The sequence below is a fragment of the Pseudorasbora parva genome, chromosome 10 (genome assembly GCF_024679245.1).
Source record: "Pseudorasbora parva isolate DD20220531a chromosome 10, ASM2467924v1, whole genome shotgun sequence".
Taxonomy (NCBI): Eukaryota; Metazoa; Chordata; class Actinopteri; order Cypriniformes; family Gobionidae; genus Pseudorasbora; species Pseudorasbora parva.
In genome coordinates, this window is record NC_090181.1 from 16,594,231 (window position 1) to 16,612,235 (window position 18,005).

Genomic DNA, 18,005 nt, shown 5'->3' on the forward strand with positions numbered 1-18,005 from the left:
TTTCCTTTGTTCGTGTATGTGTGTGTGTGCACGTGTGTACTCTCTTACACAAACAAAATACCCAGGTTGAAATCCCAAACTCATCTCCGTCTTAAAGCACCTCTTCCCAAACCCCCAATCTTCACACACCAGCGGTTTCCCTGGCAACCGGATTAAAGAGCTCTGCATCTTTGTGTTCAGCATATTCTTCTTTTAGTCTCTGCTCTCTGTCTCTTTCTCACTCTCTCTTTCTTTCTTCTTCTATATTTCTTGCTCTTTTGTGGGCAATACACCAAAGTAGTTAGATGGACAGATAGAGGTACTTCAAGAGAAAAAGATGTAGATGCAAAACAACAAATAGAGCCCCAAATATACAAATAAGCTCCAGAAAACCAGTCCCGGGCTAAACTGAAAAAGGAGATTTTGCTCAATCTTTTCATTTTTTTGAGACGTGAGCTTGTGCTGGTTTTAAAAGCTTCTTTAGCTGGACGCATAGGCCTAGCTCTGCAGTCCGGGACACGTCAAGATTTGGTGCTCATGCAGACATTACAAGTTTGAGTCCGACTTGCATCATCTCCAGATCCTATTCGCCCTGTTTCCTTAATAGCTTCCTATTTAATATTTTAAAAGCTTTAAACTGTTTAATTAGTCGTTGTAACCGGCTGCTGAATTCCATCTTAGCTGCGATTTTGTGTCTTATCACCTTTCCTTTTACATAATAACGTAATTTAAACTTAAATGGACATGAAACATTAATATATTTATTTTGTATATAATCACGCACCACTTGTTTGTCGAAATTAAAAATGTTCTCAAATCTGTTTCTGATCTGCCTCTCTGTTGCTAGCCGCAGTACTAGTAGCAGCCACTAGTGTGCACTGCTCTTCAGTATTTGAACATGGTTTGCTCAAAAGTTTAGAGTGCAAATTTACGTTTATATAGGAGGCTTCAGGCGTGTACTTGAAACCTAGCCATTGTGTTAATCCACCTGTTTTGTGGCCTAAAACAGCGCTGTCAAAGTTTGATCCTTAGTGAGCCGTCACCCCGGGAATGCAGAGGTGAATAAAACAGCAAGTGCCCTGTGAAAGAGAGAAATTTCCTCTTTAACTGTCATTTCTGTTGTGGGTGGAGTATGTGGGGATGTATTTTGACAGCTTTCTGGTACCTCTGGCATTGTGTTGCTCTTTCTTTTTCCTGCACTCTGTCACAATGTGTTTTTTTCCCCTCTCTCGTTCCCCGTTTCTCCCCTACTGTTGGGACTGAACATACACTAACGGTTGTTGTCGTCTGTGTGTTTCACCCACAGGCTCGGAGGCATAATCTCTGCATACAAAATAGTCCCTGATGAGATTGACGAGATCAAGGTAACGCTTCCTCTCACCCCTTCAATGAGGCCACGAGGCAAACATTCACATCCACACACACCTTTGCACACTTTTGAGTCCCCCTAGAGGCCAGTGTCAGTGTTGCACTTTTATCCATGACATGAACCACCTGGAGTTTTTCTGAGCTTAGATATGGAAAAATGTAATAAACGTTTCTAAAATGCTTTTGGACACTCGAGCCACTTTTAAAAATATATAAATAGCATTGCATTACAAAACATGTATTAAACCAAACACACCCTGCAAAACATTTAATTAAGGAGTTTTGTGAAGTTTTAAATTATAAAACAAATGTTAGAGGATCATATTTATACTTAACTTGATGAACTTCCCCTGTGAAAGATCTCCACTCAAAGTCACCTTGGTGGATTGGTTGGTTAAAAGTCAATTGCTGCAATGATGCAATAGCTTAAAAACGTGCAAATACGTTTCATAGCCGCTGTATATATTTTTTTTTGCTGGTAACAGCAGAATAAAAATGGATGTTTTATTTATCAGGCCAGACTATATGCCCAAAATAGCTGATATGATGTTGCACCAGTAGTTTGAGGCAGACTGCTCATATGGTGCACACACACACTTGCACAAATGCACTATACAGAATTACTGCTGAATTGTTTTGTTGATATTCTTTGTGTGTGCGTTAAAGGAGACGCTGGTGGACTGGTGTGATGAGAAGGAGCTCAACTTGATTCTGACCACCGGTGGAACGGGTTTTGCTCCCCGTGATGTCACGCCTGAGGTACATGGGAGCCCACCTGTTTGTGTTTGTATCCATGTGAGTGTGAGTGTGTGTTTCCTCCCCCGCCCCCATGTGTCCTTGTTTCCTGAGTCTGAATGAGAGAACTTGTGTATCTTCTGTATGTTTGAACATTCTGTATGTTCGTGCACAACTTATTTTCACATTCACATGCATGCTGAAAAACAGTTCTTGCAATAGGTGTATTCTTAAATAAGTTTTTAACTGCTTTAGAGAGTTTTTTGAAAGTGCATAAATACCGTCCAATTATTTTATATATAATGAACAAATATGATGATAAACTCTGGCATTCAATATTTGGGGGTGCATTAAATTAATCGAAAGTTACAGCAAAGACATTTAGGATGTTACAAAGGATATCTACATTTAATGTTATATTCATCAAATAATCCTTAAAGGTATTGTAAAAGGTATGGGCCAACTTTTCCACTCAAATATTTAGCAGCGCATCTGTTTTCAACATTGATAATGATAAGAAATGTTTATTTAGAACTAAATCAGCATTTGAGAATAATTTCTGAATGATCATGTGACTCTGAAGACTGGAGTAATGGCTGCTAAAAATTCAGCTTTTTTCACAAGAATACATTTTTGATCAAACAAATGCAATCTTGCTGAGCATAAGAGACTTCTTTAAAAAAAATCTTACAGACACCAATTATATCTGCATAAGAGATATTTGTTTAGCAGTTGAACCACTAAAAAAGAACTGCCTTGTAAAAGTCATTAGAATGGGAAAGTGTGTGTGTGTGTAACTGAAGATCTCTTCATACAAAGGTGCTGTAATTGATGTGTACGAGTGAAACAGTGTGTATATCCATATGGGAGTCTGGTGGGGATTGTGTCTGGTGGAGCAATGCTGTGTAGCTTTTTTTTTGATGTACCCTGCACTCCTTCTCCTTTTTACTAATGTGAGTGTTTGAAGTGTCATTCAATTCAAGGGCACAGTGCGTCACATCGGAGAGAAATTCTCTCCTTCCTTTAGCCTGAGATCCCTTTCGTTTTCTTCTCCTCCCTTCCCTGCTGCGCGGTTTTCTTCTGACTTTGAGTGCGTTCTTGAATGTGTTTGTTTGAGTATGACTGTGTGCAGGTGTGTGTGTGTGTTCCACCGGGATGGGACAGCTGAGGTGGATGGATGTGTGTCTCAGGGGACGCCGGGAAGGGTTCAGTGAACGGGGATTTCAGATGGAAGTGTAGAGACATCAAAGGCCCACTGGAATTGTGTTTGTAATGAAAAATCTCAGCGACAGGGCTGTGCTTATGTCATGAGTATTGGGCTAATGCTGTTAAGAACAATTGGCTCTTATCGATGAATTAGCTAAGCATTGTATCAGTGTTTTTTGTTTTGGTAAAGCAGTTTTTACATTTTTATTTGATGGCCACTGTCCGACAACATATTTGGAGGCAATTTATTTTCGTCTTTTTAAACTTATATGACTTTATTTTTTCTGAGGAACATATAAGATACAACGTTATCGGTATTTGTCAACTATATACCTATATACCTAAAAAGATTCTATATAATGCTTGATAGTTTCACTTAAATGCTCTAAAATGTAAATAGACATGAAACTACATTACAAGTTTGGTTCCATGAACAACCCTCAAGCGTGTGCCGTCCCTGGATCATAAATAGCCTATCATATGCCTCGATAAATGAGCACACAAAGGCATGCAAAATGAGTGCCGCGCCTGTCGGCGATGAGGAGATTGTGAATAAAAAGGGACATGGATTAATTTAACAGCCTATCACACAGCAGAAATAAACACGACAATAGTCAGTCAGTGTATGTATGGCATTTGCCGTCTCAATAAATGAGTACATAAATACATGAACTTCATCTCTTGGGGCTCCCGTAAAGCACTTCACAAGCTTTTCACCATTTCATTTGACTGAAACTAAAAGATCTTCACAGAAAACGTCAAAATAAAAGAATTATGACACAAATATATTACTATTGTATACTAAAATGTATTTCTTATGTAATCAATCAATCAATCAATCAATCAACTTTATTTGTATAGCGCTTTTGCAATGACGATTGTTTCAAACCAGCTTTACAGTGTTAAACAGGACAATATTGAATGAATGGTAATTAATGATAATAATCTGACACTTAATGGTAACACATCTTCCTTCTTAAGAATGATTTCAGTGGTGTTCTTTGTTCTTTTCTCAAAGAAAAGCTGAACTCCAAGTGTTCCAGAGTCGCGGCTAAAGCCGCTTCAAAAGACCGACGTTCGCCAGCTTCTTTGTTTACTAGAAGCACGCACAACCTCCGCAACTTGGCCGTCATTATGTTAAGCCCACCCACCGACTCTATACACGATGTGATTGGCCCGACCAGAGTTAGCTCTTTCCAGCTCAGAAGTGTATTGACAGTTGCTAGACGACACTCACGGCAGATAAGATTTGCTTCTGCTATTGTGTGTCTAGATTTCTAGGCTAATATAGTTCCTCATAACATCCTAATATACATAATATACATAATTCGCCTGCTATATTGCTTCTGTTGAGACTCCCCTGCTTCACAGCACAGTAATGATATGTAGTTGACGTGATCGGTTAGTAAAGGTAGTTTGTGACTATTTCAAACACCAGCAATTTCAAACCACGTTTTTCTCTGTCTTTGATTCACTGTAGTTTTAAAGGGATTGTTCACCCAAAAAGGAAAGTTACCCCATGATTTACTCAACCTTAAAGCTACACTGTGTGACATTTTCCCCCATCTAGCGGTGTAAAGGTATTTGACAATCCAGTGAATAATAGTTTCTGTTCCTCTCAATTCCGATTTCGTTTTAACTCCTACGGTGGCCGATTTAGTCCAAGATTAACATGGCTTCCAGTTAGACCTCGTTCATGACTGCCATCGAGTGTTAAAACGCGAAAAGCAAAGCTTGAATTTACGGGTATGTCCCTCTTTGGCTAATGTACTTTCAAGATGGAGGGGCAACATGGCGACCGGCATTTGAACCCTCACCCGTATGTATTTTCAATGGCATATTATAAACTTACGAGAATACTTTATTACCTGAAAGAAGTAAATATACATTAATGAGCACATTTATTTTTCAAAGAACTAAGTGTTTTTAGCTAAGAATAAACTAAAAAAGTTACACAGTGTAGCTTTAAATCATCCTAGGTCAGTGGTTCCCAAACCTGTCCTGGAGGACCCCCAACACTGTACATTTTGTATGTCTCCCTAATCAGACACACCCACTTCAGGTCTTGCCATCTCTACTAATGAGCTGATGAGTTAGATCAGGTGTGTCTGATGAGGAACACATGCAAAATGTACAGTGCTGGGGGTCCTCCAGGACAGGTTTGGGAACCACTGTCCTAGGTGTATATGACATTCTTCAGACGAATACAATCGGAGTTATATAAAAAAATGTCCTGGCTCTTCCAAGCATTATAATGGGAATGAATGCAATGGAAGCCCAAAATTTGAAGCCCCCCAAAAAGTGACTCCATTATAAAAGTAATCCATATGGCTCAGGGGGGTTACCAAAGGCCTACTGGAGCGAATCGATGTGTTTTTGTAAGAAAAAAATCCATATTTAACCCGTTATAAAGTAAAATATCTAGCTTCCGGCAGCACACCTTTCATATTCAACTTACAAATTTGTGTTGACTTATGAATGAATGTAATGAATGAATTAAAAACACCACTCTAGACATATAAAAAAACTTGATTTTCACTAAAGGGGGCCTTTAAAAATGTAATTTAACCAAGATGTTTTTGGATCACTTTTGCTAAGTTTTTACTACTTTTACTTTGATTCACTTTTACTAAGCTAGCGGCGACCCTGCCAAACTACAATTTGTCCACATATCTAAATGTAGGAAAGATGTTGAATAAGCCCTATTTCTAAAACGCCGAAGTGTCCAGCTTGCAACATGTCATGTTCCCATAAAAAAGTAAAACAAACAAATGTCAGTAATAAGATGTCAGTAATAAAATGATTAATATTATATGATTTATTATTAATGACATCATGTTCAAATAGGAATATGTAAGCAAATCAAATCTACCAAGCTGGTAGTGTAGAAAAAAATATTGGTAAAAGTTAACTTGGATGGTTGATGAACCTGCTTATATACAGTATGTGTGTGTTCTGTCGTCCGCAGGCCACCAGAGAGGTGATCGAGCGTGAAGCTCCAGGGATGGCTCTAGCAATGCTTATGGGCTCCCTAAATGTCACGCCACTCGGCATGCTGTCCAGGTGAATGCACAGACATGTCCTCTCATCTCACTCCTTCTCTCTGCCTTTCCTCCTCAAAGTGTAAAGGATGTGTTTTGAATACTAATTGGATTAAATACTAATCATCTTCTTCCTGTAGACCCGTATGTGGAATCAGAGGCAAAACCCTCATCATTAATTTACCTGGGAGCAAGAAAGGCTCACAGGTAAGCTGTTTGTGTGTGTGTATTTTGCTCACTTCCTTGTCTTGAAAAAATTCTGAACTATCTATCTATAAAATATGCATATTAATATGTAAGCACTTACTTTTTATGTAAGGTTAATCTATATTATATATGATACATTAGGTAAATACAAATGAATACGTTAAATAAAAAATCACCATGTGAAAAGTTATTTTAATATGTATGTGTGTATGTACTCAAATGCTGTGATTATATAAAATTAAACAAAAATAAATGCAAAATATGTAAATGATGACAAAAAGTTTACAATGAGGATACGCCCCTCCCTTTCTTTCACCTCTCACATACGTTCACCCTCACTTACCGTGTTAACATTGTGGCCAATCCTATTAGAGCTCCTTCCCGTGGAGCTCTGCTGATAGGGCTGTGGTATTAATCTCCATTACCCATCAGCCCCAGCCACAGAGAACTCTGCTGTCACTGCTGCTTTGAAGTCCAGAAGCCGAGCCGATAAGGGGATTAAACTTTGAAGAACCCCTTTATGCTCGGTCCAGCTCCGCTACTGCACTCCCCCTCTCCCTTCCTAAATAAAAGCACCCTCCATCCCACGTCCATCTATAAAAGCAGCCTCCTCACATCCCCAGCTCCTCCTCTATGACAGCGACTCTGCTTCTGGACTGAGTTTGCCTTTCTTGCTTTTAAAATGGAGACAGACCCAAGCCACAACGGCACAGGTTTTGAGAGACTCCGCAAAGCCTTTAGATTACTAATGTTCTCAGCAAGAGCTTTGATGCAGGGAAATTGTTAACATTTAAGTAAAATGATTAAATATGATACGGGTAAAGACCACAGACCTCGGCGCATCTGAGAAAATGTCTTGCGTGTTCCCAGTGTGCACTAGAATTTCATCTGGAAAAACACAAACACAAGGGTAACACAACTGTAGGGTATATGACCAAAATCTTATATCACAATATATATTGATATACATAATTTATTTTTGCTTAAAATAAAGTTTTAATGATATAAATTTGACACCATTGAAATTTCATAATTTTCAATTTCAATGTAATTTAAAGGCAAAATATGTAGTTTTTCGCTGCTAGAGGTCACCTATTCAAAACCAAGGCGTAGCTTGATGATGCAGAGATTGAGTGCAGATTGATGGGAGATGTTGTCTTCACCTCTACAGCCGGTGGAAAAGAATCAGAAAACAAGATTAAAATTATAAGACTAGACATGTTGAGCTATATAACATATTTGTTTTCTGTTGTTGAATGTATCTAAACAATTGCTCACCTCTTTAATAAACCATAATATATTAAAGCATCTTTGGTGTTTCCATGGTTTCTACAAAATAAAACCAGAAATCGTAAACTAGTTTAAAAAAAAAGGCCTATTTCTCTGGATTTAAACATTCTTGGAAAAATCTGGGATATTGCAAGTACACAAGTCAACAAAATATATAACACCGTTATGGTGGTTTTTGGATATTTTTATCCAAAAATCTTACAAATTGTGCCTTTTAAAGGGGGGGTGAAACACTCAATTTCAGTCAATCTCATGTCAATCTTGAGTACCTATAGAGTAGTGTTGCATCCTTCATATCTCCGAAAAGTCTTTATTATATTTATAAAATAAATATAGGCTGTACAGAGTCTTTCCGGAAAAAAAAACGAGAGCCTGGAGGCGTATCGTGTGGGCGGAGCTAAAGAATGACGAGCGCACACAAAGAGGTGACGTGGAGAAGAAAACGCTACCCTAAATAAACCATGGCTATCAATCAGATTCAACTAATACATTTATGATCCAGAATCAGATTCGGAGGCTGAAATAAATTGAACAGGAGAAGCAACAACAGCAGGACGTCCGTCTCTGTGGTATGGACTGTATTTAGTGGCCTGTCAACATTTGTGTGTGTTTACTCGCAGTTTACGAGGACATGATTCGGTTTATGGACTATTGTATGCGACTAAACCTTAGCAGTAGCAAGCAAACCGGTTTTGCACGTCAGACTAGTGTAACGTTATACATAGAACAACAATGGAGTAACCGTTAACGCATTTGAATGACGAAGCACGCTTTGTGAGAACGCTAGGTTTATGTTTGGGTGGTTTTACAATAAACAAACTGACACCTATAGTGGTCAGCTAAACACATGTATTTAAACACACACCATAGATCGCATGCTCCATTGATAAATTAACTAACGTTATACACGATCGTGTTGTTTACTGATGTTTACTCACGCGAAGAGCCAACAGCATAGACATTTGAAGCAGTTTTACTCACCGCCTGTTTCCAAAGCACGATCGTGAACCTTTATTGTTGGGACCGCTCCGTCAAAAACACACTTCTTTGAAAACTGTTGATTTGGTGAAGTCCTGTGACAGCAGTGACCGTGGAGATCCGCGATGTTGTGACGCTTCCCGTCATTTCTGCGTTCAAATCGGTTCAAATGCAGCGCTGGCTTCCCGAAATGCTGTGCTGAGGCGTTGAAGTCGCTTGATGTCACCCATAGGAATAAAGTGGAGCGCGGCGCGACAGAAGTCTGGATCTGCGTGCACACTACCGGGAGAAGAGCCCGTACGGTCCATACAAGGACCTTCCGCTCTATCAAACGTCAAGCGGACCCATACCCGAAAAAAACTCTCCGAAACTTGTGAGAAACCGGAAGGAGTATTTTTGACACAGAAATACTCCATCAAACGTCAAACTTAGTTTTTGACTAACTTTGTCTATGTTTAGGATGGGAAGTCTTTAACAGTGTAAAAAGCTCAGTATGCATGAAACAGCATTTCACCCCCCCCTTTAAAAAAAACTCAAGCCTACTAAAGACGAATAACTACAATAGAAAAAAAGACACGCATGTCTCCGGGTCTGTTTTTTTATGTCAGCTGAGCAAGCTTGAAGGACATCTAGCCTATTCTGATCCTTTGAACTCAGTGATAAGTATAACTCTAGGTCATCTGCATAACAGTAAAAATTGATGTTATGTTTTCTGATTACGGCACCTAATGGCCGAATGTAAATTAAGAACAAGATTGGTCCTAAAAGTGAACCCTGCGGAACTCCAAATATAAATTCAGAATGTTGGAATACTTATCTCCTACTGACACTACAAATGTCCTGTATGTCAAATAAGATACAAACCAATCCAACCCCTGAAACCCTGACCCATGTTTTCAACGTAGTGATTAAAATAGAATAGTCCACTTTATCGTGTTGACGGAAGTTTGCCTATTTTCATGCACTGCTTACGGCAGCAAAGAATATTACTCGGGAATGAGAGTATAGTTCTTAGCATATTGGCCTAGAAAATCTCAAACTTTTCATTTTGTATTGTTCTTAGTACATGATGTAACTACAGAAGAGTCAAGTTTTAAATGGGAAAAATATAGAAAACTCTTTGGTAATTTTTTTGAGCGAGATGCTAACAGTCTAATCAGATTTAATGATCTATGCTAAACTATGCTAAAAGTAATAATGCCGGACCTGGAGATTGGAAGAATGGATTAGAAAACGGTACAACTTAACTGTTTAACTCTAGGGACGTTGGAAAATGCTTTTTTTTCAAAAATAGTGGAGTGTTCTTTTAATAATGACAGCAGGTACATTTGGATGCGTCACTTTAAGACCGACTGCATGGATCCATTGTACTTGTGCGTTGTTCTTTCTACGTTTTTTACGTTCTTTCTCAACTGTTTACATTCACTTAAGTCATAAAGGATTCCGTTTCTCATGCAAATACATCACTTTGACACATAGGTGTATATTTTCTCATTATTTCATCAATTGACTTTTAACCTTTTTGATTGGTTTTCAAATCCTGTTTTGCTCAAAGCAAAGTTTGTTGTGATTTATCTCATAGGTTGGTTTGCTTTATGCATAAAATAATTTTAAAGTACAAAAGATGCTATCCCTGAAGTTGTATGCATTACTCTTTGAAAAACGAATCGGGTGATCTGTTAAACACAACAAAATAGAAATGCCTCTGCTCTGAATTTCTAGTGTTGTCTTGAGGAATCTGGACGTGAAATGTGTCCATCCGCCTTTACAGTGATAAGTCTTCACATCACACATCCATATTGGCATGTTCCTGTCTGGTCAGCGTGTCTGAGTTGTCCATCACTTTTTCTTTGAGCTCAGGTGCCATTATTCCTACAGAGCAGCGCGCTCTGATCTGGAGCGTCAGCGCACACACATGTGCCTCACCTTGCACCAGGAATACAAAAATAGACCAATCCTACATGCACCAAGAGGACATGAAGTAGCCTATGGACTTCTAATGTCTCCACACATTAATCTTCATTTTAACTCTGAGTCACCAAAACGGAGAGATGCAACCACATCAGACCTGCGGGGGGAAAACACTCCACCGCATCAACCCTCCCTGGACCGGTCTCCATCCCCGCTGCCGTCCTTTCCTTCATTATTATTAATGTCTCTTGTCAGAAGTACTTAAGAAATGCGCTTTAAGAGCAATTGAGTTTGGCCACCTGTGTTAAGTTCACACGCTGTGTCCTTATCGGACTTCATCCCCTCAAAATGGAGGATGTCCAACTGTATTAGAAATTCCATTAAGTTTGTGTCAATAGGTTGGCCTGTATGTCATCCTATTAGGGGATTCGGATAGATAGTAGCCCATTACGTCGGAGGAGAACAAGAGGAATTTACGCCGTAAAGACCTTACATTACTGCTAAACAGTAGCACGAAGCTTTGGAGCTGGAGAAAGTTGAACTCATAGATACAACAGATTAATTCGTTTTTATAATTCCACTGTTTAAATCTTAAAGGAATAGCTCAGGTTAAATATTATTTAAGATGATAAAAATATTAATGTCAAATATTGTTGTATAAAAAAATTATGCTAATTGTCAATCATTCATCTGCTACAGTCAGGCATTTTTTTGCTCATTTTTTTTATTCTTTAATAATATAATATATGATGCTAACCATAATCAGTCATTTCATTATCCCATAATATTGGGATTTATTTTTTTATTGTTAAAAAAATAATTTATATATTTTTAATAACAGTATAAAATCATTTATTTTAAAAGAGTAAACCTTTTTAACCTTGATTCTATTTATCTAAGTTTAATATTCTTTATTAATGTAAATTCATGAATGAATGAATTTATAAAGTATTATGTACGGTTGACTTATTTGTTTGTTTTTTTGTTTTTAAATTAAATTAAGTTAATGTTTTTTTTTGACTATGATTTACTCACCCTCAAGCCATTCTAGGTGTATATGACTTTCTAATTTTTGATGAACACAATTGGAGTTATATTAATAAATATCTTGATGTTTCCAAGCTTTATAATGGAAGTGAATGGGTCACATGAGTTGCCCCAAGAGTTAACACCAGCCCCATGAGTTAACACCCCCACGAGGGTGTTAAATGTCCATATTTAAAATTGTATAAATCCAACTTCCTCCAGACCGCCTTCCAAAATATCAAGATATTTATATAAATCTGATTGTGTTTATCAGAAAGAAGAAAGTCCTATACAACTAAGATGGCTTGAGAGTAAATTGGGGTAATTTAAATTTTAAACTTAAAGTGAACTAATTCTTTAATTTTGAAAGTTGCCTATTTCTCTTGCTTGTCCACTGTCTTGTTGCATCACTGTAGAATTCAGCTCGTCATGAGCTCATTGATACACTGTAAAAAAAAAAACTTAAAAAAGTAAGAAACTTGGTTGCCTTAATTTTTAGTTTATTGAAATTAAAATTTGAGTTGATACAATGAAGGAAATTAGTTTAATAAATAGAAACTCAAAATATTATTGGATCTGAACCACATAAAAATTTGATAAATCATGAAAATAGCACTATTTGGCATGTTTCCCTGCGTCATCAGAAATAACCCAATATGCTTACAAAATCTTTTAATAATATTTTAATAAAGGTTGTCGAATATCAAAAAAAATGTCATTGTATTTACTCAATTTTAATTTCAATGAACTCAAAATTTTAAGGCAACCAGGTGACTTTTTTTCTAAATATATATATTTTTTTTACAGTGTATGAAGGAACATGTTTTAGGTGTAAAACATCTTCTAGCCTTTTCCTTTTTTCATCTGTTTCTTCTTTCCCTTTTCTCAGGAGTGCTTCCAGTTCATCCTGCCTGCTCTGCCCCACGCCATAGACCTGCTGCGGGACGCCATAGTGAAGGTGAAGGAGGTACACGACGCTCTAGAGGACCTGCCATCACCTCCGCCGCCACTCTCCCCTCCACCCACCACCAGCCCACACAAGCAGACAGAAGACAAGGGTGTGCAGTGTGAGGAAGAGGATGAGGAGAAGAAGGACAGTGGCATTGCGTCCACAGAGGACAGCGGCTCCTCTCACATCACAGCAGCTGCTATTGCTGCTAAGGTGAGCACCAATAACGGTTTTTAAGTCTAAAACACTCAAACTATCTCAGGCTTCTAAGATTGGCTTATTTCACTAATATGTGTTTGTATTTTTTTTTTTTTGTATTATTATTAAAATTGCCTAAAGAAATTATTATTATTCACTTTACGGAGATAAAGTTGCATTATAGGCTAATAAAGTAATAATTTTGTCTTTTTTTATAGGTAATGTGTATGTGTATAATTTCTTTGCCCCTAGTGGCACCAAATGGATTGGTTTTAAAACAGTGTAATAGGAGAAAGAAAATTTGAAACAGTAAAAAGTATTTTTTTGGCATTGAAAAAATGACACTCTACCCCTTCTTTCATCATCTCTTGCCCTTGATGTTCCATTAATTCATGTTTTTGTGTTTTGTGTGTACATGTGTCAAGTCTCTTGTCATGTTTATATGTCTCATATTCATCATCAGAACATGAAGTCTCATTCCAGCCATGCCGTTGTCATGGCGAAAGGTGGGCAGCCCTTGAGTGGCTTCATCCCGCCCACCTCCATTCCCTCCCATTTCACCTGCTCCTGCAGCGACACGGTAAGCCACTTCCACTTTCCCATCCATATTCACCTCTCCTGCTATTCCATTGGCCCTTTTGAACATACAGCTTCAAAACCAATCATGGAAATGAAATGTCATTGCAAGTTATGATTGGTTGATTAATATTCTTTGTCACTATTACTATTGGTCGATTAAAAGACGGTTAAAGCTCAAAATATTAAAGAATTGACACCTCCAGGTCTAGTTTTTTTTCTTTTTCTTCTACTTATCTACTACAGTGTTGAATGTATGTTAAAGTGCCCCTATTATGCTGTTTTAAAGGTTCCTAATTTTGTTTTGTACAATAGGATTTAATGCATCCAAGGTCAAAAAACACTTTAATTTTCTAATAAATATACATTGCAGCCTCAGCTACTTTCTCACAGTGTCTAAAACAGATAAATGGCTTGGTCTCACTAAACCCCTCCTTTATAAAAGCCTACTCTGTTTTGATTGGTCAGATGTTCCAGTCTGTTGCAATTGGTCTACAGTTCCGAAAGCTTCCTCAGCACTTGTATATACAGTGATACGAACAGAAGCGATGGAGTCAGTTTTTACCGGATCAGTCCTCATCCTTTGGAAGTGCATGCAAAAGTGGATTTACTCTCGCATCACAGAAAACAGTGTCTTCTTGACGTGTCAAAAACAAACCAAACTATTCCCGGCCCTCAGCTACAACTGCAGCGTTTGAGGGCGTTAAAGTAGATGTTGCTGGCGGGCAGCCAATAAAGACATTAGCCTGGTATTATTATGCAAATGAGTTACAAACCTACATGGGAAAGTGAGGCTGGAATTATAGACGACACATTTTAGGCTTTTGGTTCTTAAACAATAGCTATGGTCCATCCAAAGTTGCGAAGTTACTTATGCGCAAAATGGGAATATCGCATAAAACATTTGCAAACAAAGCACGGTTTCCATCCAGTCAGCCGAAGAGAACAAAATCATCATTTCTTGATGACCTGGTGCTATATATTAATACGAAAAATGACGTTGTTGAGTAGGAGAAGCCACTCTTTATATTAATTTTAACATATAATAAATTACTTGCACCTCAGAGCGTGCAGATGAAACGCAATAAACACGATCATGTTATCTTTCAGATGCCTGCTCTTTGGGAACGCAGTCATGAAAGACAGTTCTGGCAGGTAATTATACCGAACCACTTTGACAACAGACTTTGTTCAGGCATGTCAGAATGACCAAACAGCATTTCAGATGCTTTGCTTCAAGATCGGTTCACTGGTTAGTCCAGTTATGCCGTGTCATTGTGCAAAGTCACATGGTTTTTTGTTGCGCATCGAGGAATTTATTCAGTAAATGTGTTTCCATCATAGTTTATGTGCATGTTTTCTAGTCTGATAAAACATTTATCTAACTCAATTGAGTGCATAAGTTTGTTAATGTGCATTTTCGGAAAATTATACTTTCCATCCAGCGTTTTTTTTTTAAATGCAATATCCCAACAACTTTTTATAAAAATAGGTTGATGGAAACATAGCTAATAGCTCCAATTATAGTGTACTTTGATCTTTCAAACTTTGCTTTACCTTTTACAATCAGTAAAGTTACAGTTGTTAATATAACAACTGTATATATATATATATATATATATATATATATATATATATATATATACATATATATATACATATATATATATATATATACATATATATATATATATATATATTATTCTGTACTGTATAACAACAGTTATATTAAACACTACATAATAGGAAATATCAGAAAAAGCTTAATAGGGGCACTTTTATGTAGATTGTGTAATATGAAACTTATGTATAAAGCTGTACCATCTTTTTTAATATTATAATTACATAAATATTATTAATAATTTCAATGTAGTTAGGATTTTTCATTTTTATGAAATTTTAAAATTGATTTTAAGAAATATAAATCCAAAGCCTTCATTATTCTGAATGTTATACAAAAAGATTTTTCATTACAATACAATAACAGCATGAGAATTTATTTTAGAAAATTAACCTTTTTAATATTAATTCAGTTTGAGTTTTATATAATTTATATAAATTATTAATATATACTGTTGTTTGTTTGTTTGTTTGTTTACTTACTTGCCCACCTGCTTGCTTATTTAGACATTAAAGCCATATCTAGAGACCAAAATATCATAGACTTTTCCGGCAATTCCGATTTCTGTCTTTTTTTAATTTGGCTGTAAGTAACACCCTGGCAACCACCCACAACACCTTAGTTTTTCACGGGCAAACATGTCTCCCTGTCTTCCTGTAGTGCGTTCTATCAGTTTATTCTGTAGTAAGCAATTTTTGTCTTGTTGTTCAGCTTTGCCAGGGCTTGTAAAGCTTTTTCCTGATAGCAGAGGATTGAGTGTATATCCTGTATTAGCTGTCTTTATATAGTAATTATAATGGGGTCATGCAGGTTGGCATTACTGTGTTCTCCGCAGGGAGCGCTCGTAGCACGAGTCTCCTGGGAAGGCAGAGGTTGAGTCGAATGCTATTATTAGCGCAGGGTTAGCTTCTGCACTGGGTAATTAAAGCGCTTGTGGAGCTGCTCTTTCCTGTGAGGCCTTGATTTAGCCCCAGTGTTAATTAGTGCTCCGTTAAGCCCCAGCGTTCCTATGGAAGATCCCGGCGCTCTTCGCCCTTCTGCCCATCAGACTCCTGCTTAATCCCACCACGGTTCTCCCAGACAGCATAGCTGCAGTTTGTTACTGCGCGAAGACTCGCCTGCTGGATCAAAGGCTGCGAGTCTCAGTCTGAATGCAGTAACAAATATCACTCTAAAGATAAAGGCGTTTCAAATGTTTGTCTTCATTGTGGAGGTTCAATGATACTTTCTGCAGACGTTTAATAGGCCATATTATACACTTCTGTAGCATTTGAAAACCCATGTTAATCAAGGTTTAATATAGATTTACATGATTATTTACCACCCTTCTCTGAATATTCTCTGCTGTTGTACCTTTGAGAGTTCTGTATGCAAATAGGCGGTGTTATGATTGGCTAATGCTTTGCAGTGCGACAGCCAACACATTTTGCGATCATGTGTTAACCACAAAAAAAAAAAAAAAAGATAATTGTGAAAGATCAGGGGTTTATTTTCTTTAAATAAATAAACAAATATTTTATATTTATAAATTAATAACAATGTATGTTTATTCATAAAAATATAATTATATATATATATTAATAATATATATATATATGTTAAATTGTAAAACATCTCTGAAGTATATTTACATTTTTTAGCACACCGAGGTGACAAGGAACATGAAATTGTCCAGCTATGATGTCTTGTTTCACTGGAGTATAAATATAAGGAGGCATAAAAGCCAAAATCCCATAATCATTTATCACAATGAGTGAAACTAAAAAAATATAGTTCTGATTTGCAGCAAAAGATTGTTGAGCTTCACAAACTAGAAAGCGGCTGTAGGAAAATAGCTAAAGCATTGAAAATCCCCATTTTCACCATCAGGGCAATAATTAAGAAGCTCCCTTTAACTTAAGATGTTACAAATCTGCCTGAAAGAGGACGTGTGTGTATATTGTACTAATGCACTGCGAGGAGGACCGTTTGAGTGCGCTAAGACTCTCCAAGGATCATAGATGGAGAATCGCAGAGATTAGTTGAGTCTTGGGGTCAGAAAGCCTAAAAAAAATTCTAACAACTCCTACATCGCCACATGTTGTTTGGGAGGGTTTCAAGAAAAATCCTCCTCGCTCATCCAGAAACAAACTCCAGCATATTCAGTTGTCCGACACAACTGGAAAATCAAAAGGGACCTGGTTCTGTGGTCAGATGAAAAAAAAAAAAGAGCTTTTTGGCAGCAAATCTACCAGATGGGATTGGTGCAAACAGGGATAAAAAGTACCCCATGCCCACGGCTAAAAATACAGCTGGATCTTTAATGTTGTGGGCCTATTTTTTTGCTGGCGGTCCTGGACATTTTGTTCAGATACATTGTATCATGGATTTTAGCAAATACCAAAAGATAAAAAATGAAAACCTGATGGATTCTGCTAGAAATCTTATAATGGGCCGTGATTGGATCAGGACAACGATCCAAAACAAACATCAAAATCAACACACAAATGTGTCACTGAGCACAAAATGAAGCTTCTGCCATGATCATCCCAGTTTCCTGACATGAACCCTATAGAAGATGTGTGGCTGAACTGAAGAGAAGAAGCACCAGCATGAAGCTGTGAATGTGAAGGATCTGGAGAGATTCAGTATGGAGGAATGGTCTCTGATCTCTTGTCAGGTGTTCTCCAAACTCATCAGGCATTATAGGAGAAGACTCAGACCTGTTATCTTGGGAAAAGGAGGTTTCAAAAAGTATTTAATAAAAGGGTACCAACAATTGTGGCCAACGTGTTTTGGAGAAAAGCATTAATTTCATAATGTGATTTACCCCTCATTTTCAATTATTTTATTTTAATGAAAGGGTTAGATTTTTGTGAATTTTTTAATAAAAGATCAAAAGGATAAACAATGCACATTAATTTTTTTACAGCCATATTTG

General features: G+C 37.3%; 1 protein-coding gene across 18 annotated transcripts in view; it reads left to right on the forward strand.

Annotated features, from left to right (window-relative positions):
- Positions 1-18,005, forward strand: part of gphna (gephyrin a) — a 119,681-nt gene that overhangs the window by 57,649 nt on the left and 44,027 nt on the right. For 9 of the 18 annotated variants that reach the window (XM_067455328.1, XM_067455332.1, XM_067455335.1 and 6 more), the window contains exons 3-9: positions 1,286-1,343; positions 2,014-2,106; positions 6,257-6,351; positions 6,470-6,536; positions 12,631-12,903; positions 13,352-13,468; positions 14,575-14,619. In XM_067455328.1, coding sequence (XP_067311429.1) covers positions 1,286-1,343; positions 2,014-2,106; positions 6,257-6,351; positions 6,470-6,536; positions 12,631-12,903; positions 13,352-13,468; positions 14,575-14,619 — 748 coding nt within the window. The remainder of the gene's footprint in view (positions 1-1,285; positions 1,344-2,013; positions 2,107-6,256; positions 6,352-6,469; positions 6,537-12,630; positions 12,904-13,351; positions 13,469-14,574; positions 14,620-18,005) is intronic. The other 9 variants (XM_067455330.1, XM_067455338.1, XM_067455340.1 and 6 more) reach the window with 3 other exon arrangements.